General features: G+C 35.2%; 1 protein-coding gene across 4 annotated transcripts; it reads left to right on the plus strand.

Annotated features, from left to right (window-relative positions):
* The first annotated feature begins 2,372 nt into the window (after positions 1–2,372).
* On the plus strand, positions 2,373–18,155 carry TRMT10A (tRNA methyltransferase 10A). Of its 4 annotated transcripts, none has more exons than XM_044224422.1 (8): positions 2,373–2,461; positions 8,073–8,269; positions 9,113–9,275; positions 10,626–10,697; positions 11,724–11,798; positions 14,528–14,677; positions 15,591–15,696; positions 16,944–18,155. In XM_044224422.1, the coding sequence occupies exons 2-8, from the start codon at positions 8,085–8,087 to the stop codon at positions 17,210–17,212; spliced, it is 1,020 nt and encodes a 339-aa protein (XP_044080357.1). In that variant the 5' UTR covers positions 2,373–2,461; positions 8,073–8,084; the 3' UTR covers positions 17,213–18,155. The 4 variants fall into 4 exon arrangements, with proteins under 4 accessions (XP_044080357.1, XP_044080356.1, XP_044080359.1 ...); XM_044224421.1 differs by lacking the exon at positions 2,373–2,461 and adding an exon at positions 2,709–2,819; XM_044224424.1 differs by lacking the exon at positions 2,373–2,461 and adding an exon at positions 2,827–3,020.
* Positions 18,156–18,553: the final 398 nt, after the last annotated feature.

Genomic DNA, 18,553 nt, shown 5'->3' on the forward strand with positions numbered 1-18,553 from the left:
GACTGTGGTCCACATGTTTTGTTTAGCCTGCTCACTATTTAAAAAATGAACAAAATAGTTGTCAACACTTAAAAACCAGATTTTACATAAAAATCTGGTTTCCTGGCTTCTCTATAAAAATTGAGATTTGGTGTAATGAAGCCCATATTCCTTCTTGGAATCAGTGCCCTGACTAAACAGAGAATGGCCTCTCAGGTTCGTACTTTTCTCCCAGATAGTTTCTCTCATTGTTATCTTCTAGTCCTCATAGACATTATAGGTTTGCAACCGATGAACTTGAATCTCTTTTATTTCAAACTCTTATTTTGGCTTAAACCACTAAATATTTGCTAATGATTTCTAAATCTGTTTCTACTTAGAAATCCCACATACTCCCCGGAACCCACATATTCAATATCAAACTACTTTTTTCAAAACCTAATTTTCTCCCACTATTCCCTAAATGACCCAGTTAACATAATTGCATTCCTATAGTTGTCCAAATTAAAAAACCCTTAGGGTTATTCTTTCCTCCTTTTTCTTCATCCTATCCACAGCTTTTCAATCATGTGCCAAATTTTGACATGTCTTTGCTTTTATAGCTCCCAATATTTGAATACCTTTTTCTTCTTTATACCTGGAAAACCACTTACTTTCCAACATGGAGCAAAATTATTCAATTTCTAAAACTATATTTCCTGTCTCCAAGAGCATTTAGTTGCTCCTTTTCATGTATAGGTATCTCAAGTACATTGTATGTTGTATGGGTATTTATTTACTGCTGGCTTGCCACTAGTCTATGGATTCCTTACAAGGACACAGATTATGATCTAGTTATCTTTGTATGAACAGTACTAAGACAAAAACATGAACTCAATAAACACATGAATTTTATAAATCAATGAAGGTTATTTCATATCATGAATTTACTTTCCTATACTTTCTATATTATGCTTCAATTTCTGATTAATCCCCCCCCTTTTTTTGCTGGCACTTTTTTGGTGCTTGATAGTAGAATCATTGATAGTAGAATCACTTAAATATTTGCACCACATTACTGTAGAGTTAAAATGGCTGTTATCAAAAGAAAACTTATTGACTCTGCCATGAAAATATGAAGGTTTTTAAGGTAACTTAAAAAAAATCCTGCCTTAAATACATAAGGATGCCAAATAGTAACACTGAAAAAATATATTATTACTCATAAACAGAATCCTGAGAGGCACTGAACAGCTGTTGAAAAACTTGGCACGCCATTATGCCAGCCTGAGTTTAATGACCTACATGTGAAGGGCTACATATCCAATTACTAATCCTCACTCAGCTACTCTTTGCCCTGATATAGAGGCAGCTGGAAAAGAGATGCCCTACTAACATGAGAAATGGATCCAGAGTTTGTTGTCAATGTTCAGTTAAGAGATCTTTTAGATTTAAGATGAGGAAGAAACAGGGAGTAACCCGCAGTCTTATAGCTGACCTAGTTTTTCAAGTAAAATTTGAGGGTTTTAAACAAGAATGCTTTCAGTTTTGTGATGAGAGAACTCAAATTTTGAATTTAATTTTCTATTCATTAAAGCCTTTAAACATGTTCAAATATATTTTCAAGTATCAATAATTTACTTCATAATTCTTCCCATACCAATATGGCAGTCTTCTATTCATCCATTCAAATCTCATTCTTATATTCAAATTCTGCAACAATCACCTATTAGAAGAAGGCTAAAAGAAAAGCTAAAAACGACAGTCTACTAGATTTTGTTTCAGTTCTCCCTCAAGTTGACTTGGTCTATATATAGCAAAAAGATCATATAAGGTCATGTATTATGAACAATGAAACGTCACATGATGTTTTGCAAAACTGTAAGAAAATTAGTTCAAGGAATGAATGGAGAGTAAGACTTAGGGTATAATGAAGAAAAAGAATTTAAACATTCTAGATTTAAATGCATCTTATTGGGAATTTGACTCACTCTTCCAATTTTGATTTTCCATTTGAGTTGTGTGAAATCATGTGATACTGGCAACCTTCTTCCGTATACATCACAGTTCAGGCGTAGCTATGCTTTCGTTCCATCTCCAGTAGAGAATTAAAGAGCTCTCCAACACTGCTTCGCATTTAAAATTTATAAAAGTAGTTATGCCTTACACCCCTCCTCTATCCCCATAGGTATATATAAATGAATACATGCCTGCAAGCATACACTTGCTTTGAGGTGCAAAAGCAGACATCATTGTAACTACCTCCCCTCCAAAAACCCTCACTCCAGACCCCGCCCAACATGAACGCCCTCGCCTTTCTGCAGGTCCAAATGTGGCGCAGTTTGATGACGTAAAGACGTACGCGCCGTAGCCTCCTACGCGTAGCCGCCGTCCCTGCCTCTGGGAGTTGAAGTTTCCTTAGGAAGATTCGTGAGCTCTAGCAAGACCATTACGAGAAGGGTCTGGGTTGGTGTTCTCAGTTCCCTGTCAACTCCTCGGCTCCGTAAGTCTCTTGGCACTGCCTCTGGCGCCTGCCTACTCTCTGGTCTTCTTTGGGCGCAAAAGGGGCTCTTGGCGATGCCATTCTCCACTAGCAACACGGCTTCCGGGGGAGAGGGGAGTGGGGCTGTAGAAATGGAGCCGCGACCCCGTTCCCGAAGGAAGTGATGTCACAGAGAGCGCGTCCCCCGCGCCACGCAGCTCCCTGATTCGCTGGCTGTAGTTTAATCCCTCCTTGAGTGCGTCCGCCGACGGGTGCCCTGGAGGGGAGTGTTGGGCGAGGCTCTGCCCACCCGCTGTGGGAGTGCCTACGGTCGGAGTGTGTGTGGGGGTCGGGATCCGGTCCCTAGTGTGTGAAGAGAGTGAGTTTCCAAATAATGAAGGGAGAGGGAAATCTGGACCCCGAAAGGCTGGCAAACGAGTGTGGTTCTGCCCCTTGGTGGCTAGAGACCGCGAGCTGTCGCTTTACCACTTTAAACCCGCCTTACCGCGTTTCTCCCAGCGAGGGGCGGACGTAGCTGAACGCTCTGAAATGCTGAGAGCCCAAGGGAAAGTTGCTGCAGGTGCTGGTAGCCCCATGGTGGTGAGCCGAGGATGGTGTTTAAGAAGACAGGCGTTACTTGATTTCAGCGAACTATTTTAAGTGTTAAAATTCGGGATTTTTTTTCTAGAACTATAAAGAGGATAGCAACAGATGACTTTCTCCCGTTTTGTTTTGGTGGTTTTAATTCCTTCCCCTCTCCCTAGGCCAGCCCAGCTAAATCGTGCGCTTTAGATATCGCAGATCTGGCCGGCGCCTTTTAACAAAGGTTTTCTTTCCCTCTCACTTTTCTTAAACGACCTGTCACTGTCAGGTCATTCAACTCCATTTTGCAGTTATTCCAACATTCGTTTGGGTCTTTCAGGAGGGGAGGTTGTCATAAGTAATGAAGACTGCTTATTTAGCCCAATCAAAATCCTTTTTTTTTTAACTTTTGACTGATGTATGACTGTGTTCCCTGCTGGAAGCTGTGCTGAGAACTGGAGATACAAGGAAGATTGAGATGACTTTTACTTTCTTATTTATTTTACTTATTTGTCTCACACCAAATGGCCTTAGTCACCTTTATCCAGTTCTTGGTGTTATCAGACCATCTGATAACCTAATTCTTGTAACTAAGCGAACCAACTTTGTAAAAATTCTCTATTAAAGTAAACTAAATTTCACACAGATATTTCTATACAAAATATTCTTAAGTATTTGTTGAACGTGGTTGAATAAATGAAAATATACTGTCACAGCATGGGAGGGAGGAACACAAAACTGCTGTGGAGCTTATAAACTGTGGCACAAACTTTAAAAAGCAAGTATACCTAGTAAAAAAATGCCACATTTTGCTTCAGGTCATCTGAACAAGCTAGTATATGGTGAAATGCTTATTGTATGGTATCGGAAGTGAGAGTTGATACTTATCTTTGAAGAGTGTGATGTAAGCAGCAATATATTGGGTCTCAAGTAGCATTTTTATTTTGTGCCTCAGTGTATCTTGCTTATCAAAGCTTAAATTCACTCGCTGCAGTGTATTTTCTTAATTCAGAATAGCTTTAAAAATATTGAAATTGTCAACCAGCTCGTGGCCTTTAGGCCAAGTTAAACTTAATTTAGACTACTCAGGTACAAAAGACAAAAGCTCCCCCTGGTGTACATGAGCTGTAAAACATAGCTATATATTGCCTTTTTTTTTTTTTTTTTTAATTTTCACATTATAGAGCCAATCAACACTTGAAGTTTTTTAACAGAATAAAGAACTATCAAAACACGATGCCATTGATTAACAGAAATGTTCTTTTTTGGAATATGAGTCATTGTTTTATGAAGGGAGCAATTTGTTTCCTGTGAATTTTAAGTTTGCGTATTTAGCTTAGTGGAGCGGGTTTAACTTGTTTTCTCTACCTTGTACGGTTTTGCATACATGCATTGCTTTTATTTAATGGACTATGTATATAAAGGAAGTAAAATAAAAGTGATTCTGGGGATCACAATATATATTTTAAAATTTTCTTTCTTCTGATTTTTTCAGGCTTGCTGATTTTCTCCATCTCCTGTTTCTTAAGTTGAATGCTTATTTATTTTCCAGCTTTTTAAAAACACTCTTTAATGAATGAACTCAAGGTTGTACATTGATCTCCAGTTTACCTTTTTGCTTGTATCTCTCTCATCCTAATATTAAGTCTTTCATATCATTTTGTTTCTCTGAATTCTGAGATTATCAGGATGTCTTCTAATTCATCCATTTCCTCTTGGGCTCCAGGTAATCTGGAGTTTATCTTATATCTTGAAATTTTTATGTCTTTATTTACTGGTTTCCAAATAGGCTCTTTTCCATAGATTCTTCTTTTGCTTATTTTATACCTGCTTTTGTGTCCCAATTTCTGGTTTAGTTTTTATTGTTCTATTGCTATGATCTCTGAAAGATTCCAACCAAATTTATTTTAAAGTCTTTCACATTGTCCTATTATTTTCAGTTTGTGAAGAGTGGATTTATCTCCTGATCATTGATTTTTCTTGGGTTTTCCCATCCTTTCTTTGTGTAACTTTGCTTTGCATAGTCCTCTTACAGAATTATCTCTACCCACCCCTCAAAACCATCTTTCTGTCTGCTGTTGAATTTGTGGTTGCTCCTATCCTGGCCCTGTTAAATGCTTCCTTCCACGCACAGCTTGCAAAAGTGATTCAGATTTCCAATTCTATAGTGTTCTAAGTTCTTATGTCATCTCATCGTTTGGCTCCGGTTATAGCTGAGAACTAGACACGGCTTCCTTCAGGTTTCCCCAGGTAACCAGTGTGGTATAAGCCTTTAGTCTAAATTTCATCTGTTTTCAAGCTTTTCTTCATGGAAAAAGGAGCCCCATCCCCAACACTAGTTTAAGGTTCATCTTAAACTCTCTGCTAGGGATGCCTGGCGCTCAGTTGATTAGACTCTTGATTTTGGTTCCTGTCATGATCTCAGGGTTGTGAGATTAAGCCCTTGCTCAGTAGGGAAACTGCTTCTCTCTTTCTCCCTGACCCTCTCCCTGCCCAGCCCCCACCAGTGCATGTGTTTTTTCTCTCTCTCTCTCTCTCTCTTTCTCTTTCTCTCTAAAATAAGTAAATCTTTTAATAATAATTTTTAAAAGTGCTATTCTCTCTCCCATCCTCTTTAAAGCTAGGAGAACTCCCAGTTGCCTTTACATTGCAGACCCAGCAGGAACAACACCTATTTTAGTTCTTGGTTTTGAGAGAAGCTATTCCTTTTTTGTTTCCCCTTGGATCTTATCTACTGTTGTCACGTATTTCAAGATTGAGAGACAGGATGCCTCAAAACATGAACTTTTGGCAATTATCTCTAGGAATAGTCTGTCCCATTTTTGTATTTAGTTGCATAGGAATTGAACTGGAGCCATTTTTTCTCCTCTTTCAGTGACACAGTGTTCTCAGAGCCCTCCAGCAGTAGGGGTGAAGCCACACAGCTCTTTTACATTCTTTGGAAACCCTCATTTTCTAAATAAGATTTTGGATTTCTGGGAGAGAGTAGAGTTGAAGCTGGGTTTGAATCTTAGCTCCATCACTTTATTTGTCTATTCATTCAGCAAGTATTTAGAGGACTTTGTCCTAGATTTGTTCTAGATGCCTTGTTTCTTAGGAATTAATTAGTACTTTTGTAATTTGAGGCAAGTTATTTTATCTCACGGTGCCTTCTTTGTAAAGTGGACATGATGCTTTCTACCTCATAGGGTTGTTTTAAGGATTAATTTAGATAATATTATTTAGCATAGTAAGAATTAACAAGTGTTCATTATAACCACTTTCATCACTTTTAAAAACTTTTGTAATATATTCACTCATTTGTTTATTCTGCAAATAAATAATAAGCATCTACTGACTGCCAGGCACTCTGTTAGTAATGTAATGTGGTGCTAAATGTTAGGCAAAAGCAGACCTCATCCATGCCCACAGGCAGTTTCTAGTATAAAATCAAATTTGGGTTGTCAGTTCTAAGAGATATTTACCCCCAGACTAAGGGTACTGTTTGGTTAGTGGCATAAGGAAAACTTGTGAACTCTTACTAGGATTATCAGATGGTTCTTTCCCCTTCAGTAATTTGTGACTTAGCAAAACACCAGGGTTTTTGATGTAGCCCCTAATACACGCATCTTAAAATTCATCTTTCAGTCAAAGTCTGGTAACCTTTGTATTTTCTTAGTTATCCCCATGTATCCTGTTATAACATTACATTTTTAAAGAAAGTGAAAACCCTAATAAAACTGCGTAAATTATCTTCTGCAAGGTTTTATCCTTTCCGTTATCTGAATTGTTGGAATTTTTCTCTTAGATTCTAGCTTCTCTGCACAGACTTGTTAGCCATCTCTTTAAGAAGGAAAAATCATAGAGTTTTCTTTAATGCCAGTAGAACATTTGCAAATCATGCTTAGTCTTTGCTAGGGATAAATAAATTTTTAAGTTGTAGTGCTAGTAATCTATTAAAGAGAAAAGACTTCTTAGTATTTTTAGCTCTTTCCTAATCTGAAGGTAAATTCAGTTCTGGACAACAGATATGAAGATGTGGGCGGTTAATCCAATTAAATATGTTTGAGATGGTCCTGCACCTCCCATGACTGATTATAAGATCAGCTTACATATTTTGTTCTATAGCCAAGACTAAGGTGGATATTTATAATTATGTATTTACAATGAAATATACTGAGAGGCAACCAAATTTGTTTTCTTCACTGTCCAAAATATATAAATCTATAACATATCTTTTGTTAAAAATCATTTCTGAGTGTACACCCAGATAATGAAAATAACCTTTCCCTTGTACTGTAGCATTAGTGACAACTAAAAAAAGGTTCTTCCCATCACTTTTTTAAAGTATTTTTTCTTTCATAAAGCAATATATTTTCATTATATAAAATACAGAAAATGCAAAAAAGTGGGTAAAAATTAAACATGGTTATGTGTACATATTCTTTTTAAAACAAAGTTGGACATAATGTTTATATTGTTTCTGGTTTTTATTTTTTTCTACTTAGTATAACCATTTCCTTTTATCACTGAATAATTTTGGGAAACAAGATTTTTACCAGATGGTTAGTATTCCCAGCCCATGTTATAGATGAATTGTAATTTACAGACCCCTCTTGCTGACATGCAAGTAATTTCTAATTTTCATTGTTAAAAATTATACTCTGGTACATATACTCTTTTGCATTAATTTTGTTTATATTTCTAATCCATTTACAGGATTTTATTCTAAGGAAACAAATTATTGGGTCAAAGGGTATCATGACATTTTAAAGCCCTTGAAACAGATCTGCGTAACTTTCTGGGAAAATTGCCATGATTGCTAATAGTGTATGCAAACACCCATTTCATCAAATGGTCTTTGCCAGTAAATGACATTTAATTGTCTCAATTTATATTTTTTTCATTATTGATAGGATTTAATTTTAATTACATCTTTTGGTCTTTTTTTTTTTTTTTTAACTTTCCGTGTGTGTGTGTGTGTGTGTGTGTGTGTGTGTGTGTGAGAGAGAGAGAGAGAGAGAGAGAGACTTACCTGTTCACATCAAAAGTTGCTTTTCAATTTTTTCAGAGACATCAAATAATGTCTTCTGAAATGTTGCCAGCATTTACTGAGTCTTCTAATGTTGAAAGAAAGCAAAGCTTAAGTGAAGATCAAGAGAAGAGCCAGAAGCCAAGATTAGGTGAAGAGTTTGAACCAATATCTAAAAGACAAATGAAGAAGCTAATTAAACAGAAACAATGGGAAGAACAAAGAGAACTCCGCAAGTATGTTTCAAAATGTATATATATGCTGCACCATTCAGGAGTGCTGAACTTTGCATAGCCCTTTGACACATCAAAAGTAACTGTGATTATTAAAATTGGGGCTATGTATGTTGTTAGCTCTGTCATTTGGCTGTTAAAACTGTATTTGTTTCCATCTTGGTAGATTTACAGTACACTTTTTGTCACGCAGAGCCTATTGTGAGTAGCAGCACAGTTTCTGAAATAGCTGACTTAGATAAGGGATATAGTTAGCATCTGTGTCCTAGATATAGAACAAAAATAACCACTTCAGAAAGATCAAATTTGGGCCTAACATTGATTTTGCTAGAAAAACCATTGGTTTTGGTGAGAGCAGTTAAGCTGAAGCTGTTATTACATAATGCCAACATTTATTGAGGGAAAATAAACTATAGTTGGTGTAGATTATAGGAAAAGTATGAAGTGTTTTTTAAAAACACTCTTACTTTGCTTTATTCTATATTAATGTTGTTTGAAAATCATGTAGGAGAAGAATGATAAAAGTAAAAATTCATCCTTAAGTCCAAAATTTAGTATTTTACAAAGTCTTAGTATAGTGTAATACCAATGATAAATGAAATTAGGTATAGTGAGGGTCTACGTAGAAAGTATTTTATTGCTTTTACAAAATAATATTCTTTCTATCTAAAGCTTTTTGGTGGACAATATAAAATAGCTGACATTTGATCCACAGAAGTGGCAGTTTTATGTGGTTCAGCCTGCTAATTTAAAAAAAAACTATTGGCTTTTTTTGTCTATTTAGAAGAGTCTTGTAAATATCTGAATGTGTAAATAACAACAAAACGTTTCAATTCCTAATTTTAGACAAAAGCGGAAGGAAAAACGCAAGAGAAAACAATTAGAGCGACAATGTCAACTGGAATCAAATGTAGATGGAAATGACAGAAAACGCATTCGAAGAGATGTTGTCCACAGTACACTCCGCCTTATCATTGACTGCAGTTTTGACAGCTTGATGGTATTAAAGGTATCATGAGTCGTTGTCAGAAAATTCCTGTAGGTAAAGTAGGTTGAGGGGCGCTTGGGTGGCTCTGTAGGTTAAGTGTCTGCCATTGGCCCAGGTCATGATCCCAGGATCCTGGGGGGAGCCCAGAGCCTACTTCTTCCTCTCCCTCTGTCACTCCCCCTGCTTGTGTTCTCTCACTCTCTCTCTCAAATAAATAAATAAAGTCTTAAAAAAAAAGGTAGGTTGAATAATTCTTGCTTTAATAGGTAATATCACTTTAATGTAAACTTATGTACTAAAATGTATATTAAATAAAGTTTTTCAAGATCATGCCCCCTAAGTTAAACTAGCTAATAAATTGCTCTTATATGCATAGAAGAGAGAGACAGACACTGTAATTAGATCATAAGACTCAGTAACTGTATATTAATCATAAAGATCCAGGAGTTTTTTGTTATTTGTCCTAATCAGAAGAAGAAAGTAAGAAATGTGATTGGTTTAATAGAATTATTTCTTATTTAGTAATTTGAGAAAACTGGCTATCTGAACAATGTTAGCAAAGAAAACATGCTTTACTTACTTTCCAAACCATTAGTAAGTTATGAAATAGCAGTAGTGTGGCTCTACAAGAGTTTTTCTTCTTTTGTTGTCTTTTATTTATTTATTTTTTGAAATATTTTATTTATTTATTTGACAGAGAGAAAACACAAGTAGGCAGAGAGGCAGGCAGAGGGAGAGGGAGAAGCAGGCTTCTGGCTGAGCAGGGAGCCCGATGCGGGGCTCGACCCCAGGACCCTGGGATCATGACCTCAGCCAAAGGCAGACTCATAACGACTGAGCCACCCAGGTGCCCCCTTTTGTTGTATTTTTTTTTTTTTAAGATTTTTTTTTTTTTTTAATTTATTTGTCAGAGAGAGAGGGAGAGAGAGAGCGAGAGAGCGAGCACAGGCAGACAGAGTGGCAGGCAGAGGCAGAGGGAGAAGCAGGCTCACTACTGAGCAAGGAGCCTGATGTAGGACTCGATCCCAGGACACTGGGATCATGACCTGAGCCAAAGGCAGCTGCTTAACCAACTGAGCCACCCAGGCATCCCCCTTTTGTTGTATTTTAAGAAGAGTAAATACTTTCATGAATTAGCATTTTAAGTAGATACAAAATTGAGTTACTGATCAGGGTATTGACTTGACTTATAGTAATTATTATGTCAGTATGTACAGAAGTTGAATGGAAAATGTCACAAAGGACCTGTATTTCCAGAGGAAAAAATGTACTGTCTAGACCCTCTCTTTTGCTTATTTTATTCTACTAAGATTATGGAATGGCCATAGGTGATTTTCAAAGTGCTGCTTTAAAAATTGCACTCTTTTATAGGACATCAAGAAACTCCATAAACAGATTCAGCGATGTTATGCCGAAAATCGGCGAGCACTGCATCCTGTGCAGGTATGTTTGGGGAATTTAAAGCAGATTCCAGATTCCTTTTTCTGGAAACTTCCTCTGGAAAAGGCGTAGATACCCAGTTGCCTATACAAGAATCTTACAGCTGCTTTTCCTTAAAGAACAAAATGCCTATTTGAAAAATGTTCTAATTTGCTACAAAAATAAAGTATTTTCAACATTTTTTCCTGTGTCAGTCTTAGTCACACGCTGCATAGTCATTGTGTTTTGTACCCACTGACCTCATTCCTGTGTAGTTGAACATCTTTGCTAAAGGATATATATGTATTTTCATACTAGTTTCTCAGCTCTCAACTCCTTTCCTCATAGAAAGTGAGGGAACTTCCCCCAGCTTGATGTGTGCCATCGTACCTGTTGGTTAGGTTTCTTCTACCTAAAGGATTTTGAGTCTGTGGCCATTTGGAGAAGTACTCCCACTGTTAAGAGTAGATTGGGTCTTTTTTCTATTTGTTTGAATTCTAGGTGACCTAAAAATGAACACTGGCTCACTGATGTTAAGAACCAGAAATTCTTAATATATTTCTGATTAGATATTTATTTTCTTTTTATCAAGTAATAGTATTTTTGTATTTTTATGTTTTATATTCTTCTCACCCTTGATTAGACTTGGAATAGGTGTCAGGGTTTAGAATCAAAGGAAAATTATGAAGACTTTGGACTTGTAAAAAACAGTGGTGGCAAAAGAAACTGAATGAAAACTTGACATAAATGTAGGGAGTTTGTAGAGAAACGATTATTAAGGGAGAGTCAGATTGTAGCTGCTTATAAAATGGGAGAAAAATGTGGATGTGGATGGAATACTCAAAGTAGTGGGTTATGAGATACACCACACATGTCACTTTTATCATATTTATTCTTGTATGTTTTAAAGCATGTCACAAATTTTTTTTTTCTAAAATGGCTATATTATATGGTTCATTGATGATCAGATGATTTTAGAAGAAAAATAAAATACCGGACTCTGATAGTTATTTGCTCTTTCTTTCTGTGTCCACCAATCTCTTTTATCAGTTTTACTTGACAAGCCATGGAGGCCAATTGAAAAAGAACATGGATGAAAATGACAAAGGATGGGTCAACTGGAAGGTAATTAAAATAGATGAACTCTCACATAATTCCAAGTATTTTTATGCTTAAATTTTTTACTTAAATTCTACATAATGCCAATAAATACAGGAGTCAACAGTCTCTAAACCCTGTATATCACTATACCTAAGTCTAATGTTACTAATGGCAGAAGCTAAAGAAACTGAAATGCCTATTCACATGTTCTCATTAAGTCTCACTTATTTTGCCACCAACTTTATCTTTTTATTTTGTTATTTCTTTTTTTAAAAATTTATTTATTATTTATTTTCAGCATAACAGTATTCATTATTTTTGCACCACACCCAGTGTTCCATGCAATCCGTGCCCTATATAATACCCACCACCTGGTACCCTGACCTCCCACCTCCAGCCCCTTCAAAACCCTCAGATTGTTTTAATTCTAGTTAGGTAACATATAAGGTGAAATTGGTTTCAGGTGTAGAATTTAGTGATTCATCACTTAAATATAACACCCAGTGCTCCTCAAAACAAGTGCAGTCCTAAATTCCCATCACCCATCTGGCCCATTCCCTGCCCATCCCCCACTACAGCAACCCTCACTTTGTTCTTTACTGCCAACTTTAAAACAACTTTTTAAAACAGGAAAAATTTTAAAGTCTGTGTGTATAATCTCTACCTAGCAAACTGGTAATACATTACCAGAGTGAAATCTCTTTAAAATTTGGAAATGTACTTGTATTCTGTTTCTACTAAATCTGTGCCATCCCATATGGTGACCTCTATCCACCTGTGGATACTGAACTCTTGAAAGGGGACTGGTCTGAATGGAAATATGCTATAAATGTGAAATATACATTGGATTTGAAAGACAGTAAAAAAAAAAAAAAAGGAGAGAATGTACAATACCTGCTTGAAATTTTTTTTTTTTAAAGATTTTATTTATTTATTTGACAGAGAGAGATCACAAGTAGGCAGAGAGGCAGGCAGAGAGAGAGGAAGCGAAGCAGGCCCCCTTGCTGAGCAGAAAGCCTGATGCGGGACTCGATCCCAGGATCCTGGGATTATGACCTGAGCCGAAGGCAGCGTCTTAACCCACTGAGCCACCCAGGCGCCCCCCTGCTTGAAATTTTTTAAAAAATGTATTATATGTTGAAATGATAACATATTGGGTATAATGTGTTGGGAACAATGTATTAAAATTAATTTCACCAATTTTTGCTTTTTTAAATGTGTCTACTGAAAGATTTAAAATTACATATGTGGCTCACATTTTTTTTTTTTTCTTTTGGACTAAACTGTTCTCATTTGCAAAGATAACAAATAGATTGGCTTTAGTACTAATCCCTGAGGAACCCTGCCCTATTCAGAGAAGTACTGGGTTAGTCCTATATTTTTTTTTTTTTTTTTGGGTCTCAGAGCCAGTTTTTATGTGATAAACTTTCCCTCTCACACTCACTAATCCCATAATACTGCCTTTTTTTTTTTTTTGGAGAGGTGGGTGGGGGAGGAAGAGAGAGGATCCTAAACTGGGACATGGGGCTTGATCTCATGACCTTGAGATCATGACCTGAGGTGAAATCAAGAGACACCTGAACGACTGAGCCACCCAGGCATCCCTGAATTTATTTTAATAATAGCCTATGGTGTGAAACATTTTCTTCAAAAGCTTTCCTAAGTTTTAAAGTACAATATATTTACCAAGTTTTATACCCATGCCTATTTTCCTAAGAGATAATGTAATTAGTATAGGCATACTTTCAGTTATTTTCTGGCTTGTTAAATTTATTATTTATACCACAAGTTAACTGGTCTTTACTCAGGGCCCTCTAGGACCCCCCATTAAGTATGGCCATCAAATTAATAATACCATTTTCCAGAAAAGTCCTTCATTTTGTATTTCTTTAAAAATTACTAAGTAAGGGGCGCCTGGGTGGCTCAGTGGGTTGAGCTGCTGCCTTTGGCTCGGGTCGTGATCCCGGGGTCCTGGGATCGAGTCCCGCATCGGGCTCTCTGCTGAGCGGAGAGCCTGCTTTACTCTCTTTCTCTCTGCCTACTTGTGATCTCTGTCTGTCAAATTAAAAAAAAAAAAAAAAAACTTAAAAAAAAAATTACTAAGTAAATGCCATCTGAGTCTGGTGATGCATCATCTCTTATTCTATCAATGTAGTTTGCAAAATTTTGACTGCTGAGTGTTGTTCAGTCTTGTGCCTCTGACCTGATAATTTTGGTGAAGATTTCAAATGTGATCTTTGTAGAAACAGATGTGTAGAATTTATTAAATCTATAATCCTTTTGTGATGATACAGGCAGATGGATAGGAAGGATTGGAAGAGGCATTCTTTGGTTAGAGAGAAGTTGAGCAGATTGTGGCCAAAAAAATGCATTCTTTTGTTGGAACAGAGCCAAAGTTAGAAAGCTACATTAGTGCCATATTCAAGAAAGAGTTACCGAGTAAAAGGGTTTAAGTTTCATCCTAAATCATTGAAAGTAGGGTTTTTAGAAAGTGAGTCTGCCACTGGTATATAGAAGTAAACTGGAGGGATCTGGGGCTAGAGACAGGGAAATAGCAATAGGAAGCTACTTAAATAATTGGGGTGTGAGGTGATGAGGAATTGAAGTAGTAGGTTCTCGATAATTGTAAAATATTGTTTCATACTTCCTTTCATATGCTGTCGGGTGGCTTTGCTTAAGGAAAAGAAAATAATCCTTTTTAGCCAATTTTTACAAAATCTTATTAATAACATCTTTCTACTTATGTCTTAAAGGATATCCACATCAAAGCAGAGCATTATAGTGAGTTCATAAAGAAAGAAGACCTAATTTATCTAACATCAGACTCACCTAATGTACTGAAGGAATTAGATGAATCAAAGGCTTATGTGATTGGAGGGTTAGTAGATCACAACCATCACAAGGTACTATTAAGTTTTTATTTTTACTTTTGCTCATACTTTAAAATGGATATACCAGTTTTCTTGATCGTATCAATAATACCAATAGCTGATCAGAATGATCTTTAGCTTCTTAAAATTTTTTTCTTAGTGGAAAAATTCTATTTTGTTGTTTGTGTAGAATCATATTTTTTTCTCTAATGTTGTATGTTTTTCTGAACTACATTAAGTTTGTTTTCAAAAGCACCTGTCTCAGTCTATTATTTGTCCCTAAAATTTGCAAACTACTGGTTAAGAAATTTAGCTCTTCTTTCTCCTGTACTTTGTCTTTTGGCTATTTCAGTTCTGTTTAGAACAGACTTTAAGAATTTTAATTTTGAGGAGAAAATTTATATTTAACAATCTTTTAATTGATAGGGAAAATAAAATTTATAGGCAATTTAAAATTTTTTTCAAATCAGGTTTTCATTTACTTTGCCTTTGCCATTTGTGCCTCTTACTGTTATATAATTGAAACATAGTTTTATCTTTATATGTTTTTACATTTACGGAAAGAGTGATGATGCTTCTCTAGGAATTCAGTTTGAGTATTTTAAACTGAGAGGAAGGCAGTGTGGAATGGTGAAGAGCTATCTGAATCAAAAGGCATGAGTCAGATTTTTCTTGTGGTTCTTCCACTGAGGAGCTTTGTGTTGGGGTAGGAAACACTAAATTATTCTTTGGTTTCCTCATTTGTAAAGCTGTTAAAGCAAATGCCCTAAACATTCTGAACGATACTTTCTGTTGAAAGAATGCTTCCAGATTAGCAATTACACACACAAACACACACACTTCGTCAGATAATGTTCTCTGAACTAAAGTTGTTTCTTATTCTGTTGTAGACTTTAAGTTAAAATAATCTAATGTTCTACTCCAAGTTATAGTATCTTTGTTTTAGGGACTCACATATAAACAAGCATCAGATCATGGAATTGATCATGCACAGCTCCCCCTTGGAAATTTTGTGAAGATGAATAGTAGGAAAGTTTTGGCAATTAATCATGGTAAGCTATAAGTGGATTATGAAAATATGCTTGAGTGAACAGTGTGAAGAATAACATTACCTTTGGACAAGTAGAAAATTTATATAATTTTATATAATATATAATTTTATATAATTATATATAATTTATATATAATTTTGCTGGAGACAAAATTATAAACTGTAATCATTTGTAATTTGAATATTGCATATTTTAGAAAAAATTAGAAATGTAGAAAAATATGCTATAATTCCACTACCCAGAGTTACTTGCTATTAACTTCTTGGGTGTGTCCTTCCAGTTCGTTTCCTATGCATATATAATGTTATTTGTTACATAATTGGATTTTTACTTTGTTGCATAAAATATTATAAATTTGGATGTTTTCTCCCATTTATAATTTTATTTTCTGTCATTGAATCATTATTAATGGCTACATAATATTCCATCATCTGAATATACAGTAATGTAACTGTTGATTTTTCTTTTTTTCTTTTTTACTTTTGTAAATAACATTGTAGTAGATACTCTTAGACCTGAGTTTTGCCTGGAGTTTTGCTAAGATTTTTTTTTTTAGTGGAGATTTTTGTTAGTATACAACTACTTATTGGGCTCTTTTTATGTGCTAAATTAAACACTTTCTCTACAGCACACTCTAGGGAATTACAGAAATGAATTTATTGATTCAAGGAATGAACTTCTAAGACCTTTGATAGATAGTGGAAATTACTTTTTCATAAAGAAATTCAAATTATGCCCTTTAGCAATATATTAAAATGAGAGTACCTTGCAGACAATATTTATATTCTTTATCTCTAATGTACAAAAAAAGGGGGGCAAGATACTCCCCAGAGTGAGTGACTCTCTATAGGAAAGACAGAAAAAATTTAGATTAATGCTAACCGTTTTTTTTTTGTTTGTTCCTAGTTTATGTTAGCATATAAAGGATATAGAAGTGAAACGGATAAGAAGAATAAGAAGGAAATGAAAATGGTGCCCTGCCTATTGATTATAATTGACAAAAGATAATGGTAGATCTTTGAGTGCTCAAGAACTGAATTGAGGAAAAACTAGAGATGAGGTATCAGGCCTAGTGGGCCTTGGGGCAGATTGGCTCTTACAATGCATAGGAGAAGGACGTGATACAAACAATGTAGTTACTAGGACATCTTAGCACTTTTAATACAAAGGCAGTGTATTTTAAAATACAGAATGCAACATTGTGATGAACCTGGCCAAGAAATGTATGGATTTTTTCTTTGTTGCAGTGTTTGAGATTATTCTGGAATATCTGGAAACCAAAGACTGGCAAGAAGCATTTTTTACTATTTTACCCCAACGGAAAGGAGCTGTTCCCACAGACAAAACCTGTGAAAGTTCTTCGCATGAAAAGACATCTGTCAGGGTTGAAGATGGATTGGACAGTGATTCTAGTGAGGAAGAAAATAGCAGAAATGAACTACAATTACCACATGAAGAAGAAAAGCAAGATAAAGAAAATAGTAATGAATCTACAGTGAACTCTATGCCACACTAATGTTATCTGTTGTTTTTTGTTTTGTTTTTTTGTTTTTTTTTTAGTTTAAGGAAAGCCAGAGAAAATGAGGTGCTTCATAGAATATTCTAACTGGGAGAAAATTTTATTTCCTCTTATTTCTGTTGTCAATTTTTAAAACTTTTTTTAGAGCTAATTGATAATAAGCCCTTATAAGAAAGTATTTTTTGTTTTTACATAAAATTTAAATGTATAATTTTTAAAATAGTTTTCTAAGTCTCAAGAGTTTCTCGAGAATTTTACTTTATTGGTAAAACTTCATTCTCTCTTATTTACTGGATTATATTTTTTAGAATGTGCCTTCTGACCTTTCAGTTTTATTTTTTAATGTTTATATCAAGTGTCTTTATGATTTTTGCTTACTTAGTTGTGGAGGTAGATATTCATCAATCTCCTGTAAGTCTACTGAAATGTTCTGTCTGGGAGGTTCTTCCTATTTGCAGCTTTTTTAATTCAACTTAGTTACTTCGAAAGAATGCAGTTATCTTAGGAAGAAGTATTAGATTGATAAACTCAACAATTTATTTCTTTTGGACTATGGAGCCCATCTCTATTCCTCCTCTGTGATGCCTTTTTGTGGCTCTAAAGCAATCACCGAAGAGTAAAGTATCTCTTTAATGTCCTTTCCTAAGTTCAGTAATGGTGGTAACTTATTTCAATTACCAAATGTAATTCTTCAGACTAGATTATTTTAAAAGGCCATTGAGTATCAATTTTGTCTTAAATTTAAAAGGAAACAGCTCTTAGCTGTTTTTTCCTTCTGTATATACTTCTATTAAATAATATATTTCTTGGTTCTTAAAGTGAACAAAGTTAACTTTATATGTGCATCTGTCTACTAGCATATAATATACAAGCTAATATAACTGTATGTTCCTATAAATAAGCATGTATGAAAAATATATAATTGTATATATATCCACAATCATGTATGATTCTCAGTTAATAACAGAACTGAGTTGCCAAATATCTGTATAATTGCCTCAATGACTGTGTTGAACAACACTAAGAACTTGAATTTCAGAAAGTGCAAAAATCCATAGTTAAACTTTTATATGAGGACATTGGCAAGGTGGGGCTGAAAGGAGATGTTTTTATTTTCTCCTGGTAAATGTAGAGCAGATATGTTTAAAATAGTGATTCTTCTTTGTCATAGCTAAAGCAAGATTTCAGAAGCCTTCACTGAGTTTGGATAAATTTTCTGTTCTTTTTACTCATTGGCATCTCAAATTATGTACACATTTGTTAGAAAGTTCATTAGATTTAGTATTGATAGTCATGGTCTCTTAATTTTTGTTGCTTTATTCCTAGTAATATAGTTAT

Source organism: Neovison vison, chromosome 11, assembly GCF_020171115.1.
Source record: "Neovison vison isolate M4711 chromosome 11, ASM_NN_V1, whole genome shotgun sequence".
Classification (NCBI taxonomy): Eukaryota; Metazoa; Chordata; class Mammalia; order Carnivora; family Mustelidae; genus Neogale; species Neogale vison.

Excerpts from the sequence above, each read along its gene's own strand:
- TRMT10A (XM_044224422.1), top strand. The coding sequence starts at position 8,085 with ATGTCTTCTGAAATGTTGCCAGCATTTACTGAGTCTTCTAATGTTGAA. Across the intron at positions 9,276-10,625 it reads ACAGCTTGATGGTATTAAAG|GACATCAAGAAACTCCATAA; the intron begins GTATCATGAGTC and ends ACTCTTTTATAG. Across the intron at positions 11,799-14,527 it reads AAGGATGGGTCAACTGGAAG|GATATCCACATCAAAGCAGA; the intron begins GTAATTAAAATA and ends TATGTCTTAAAG.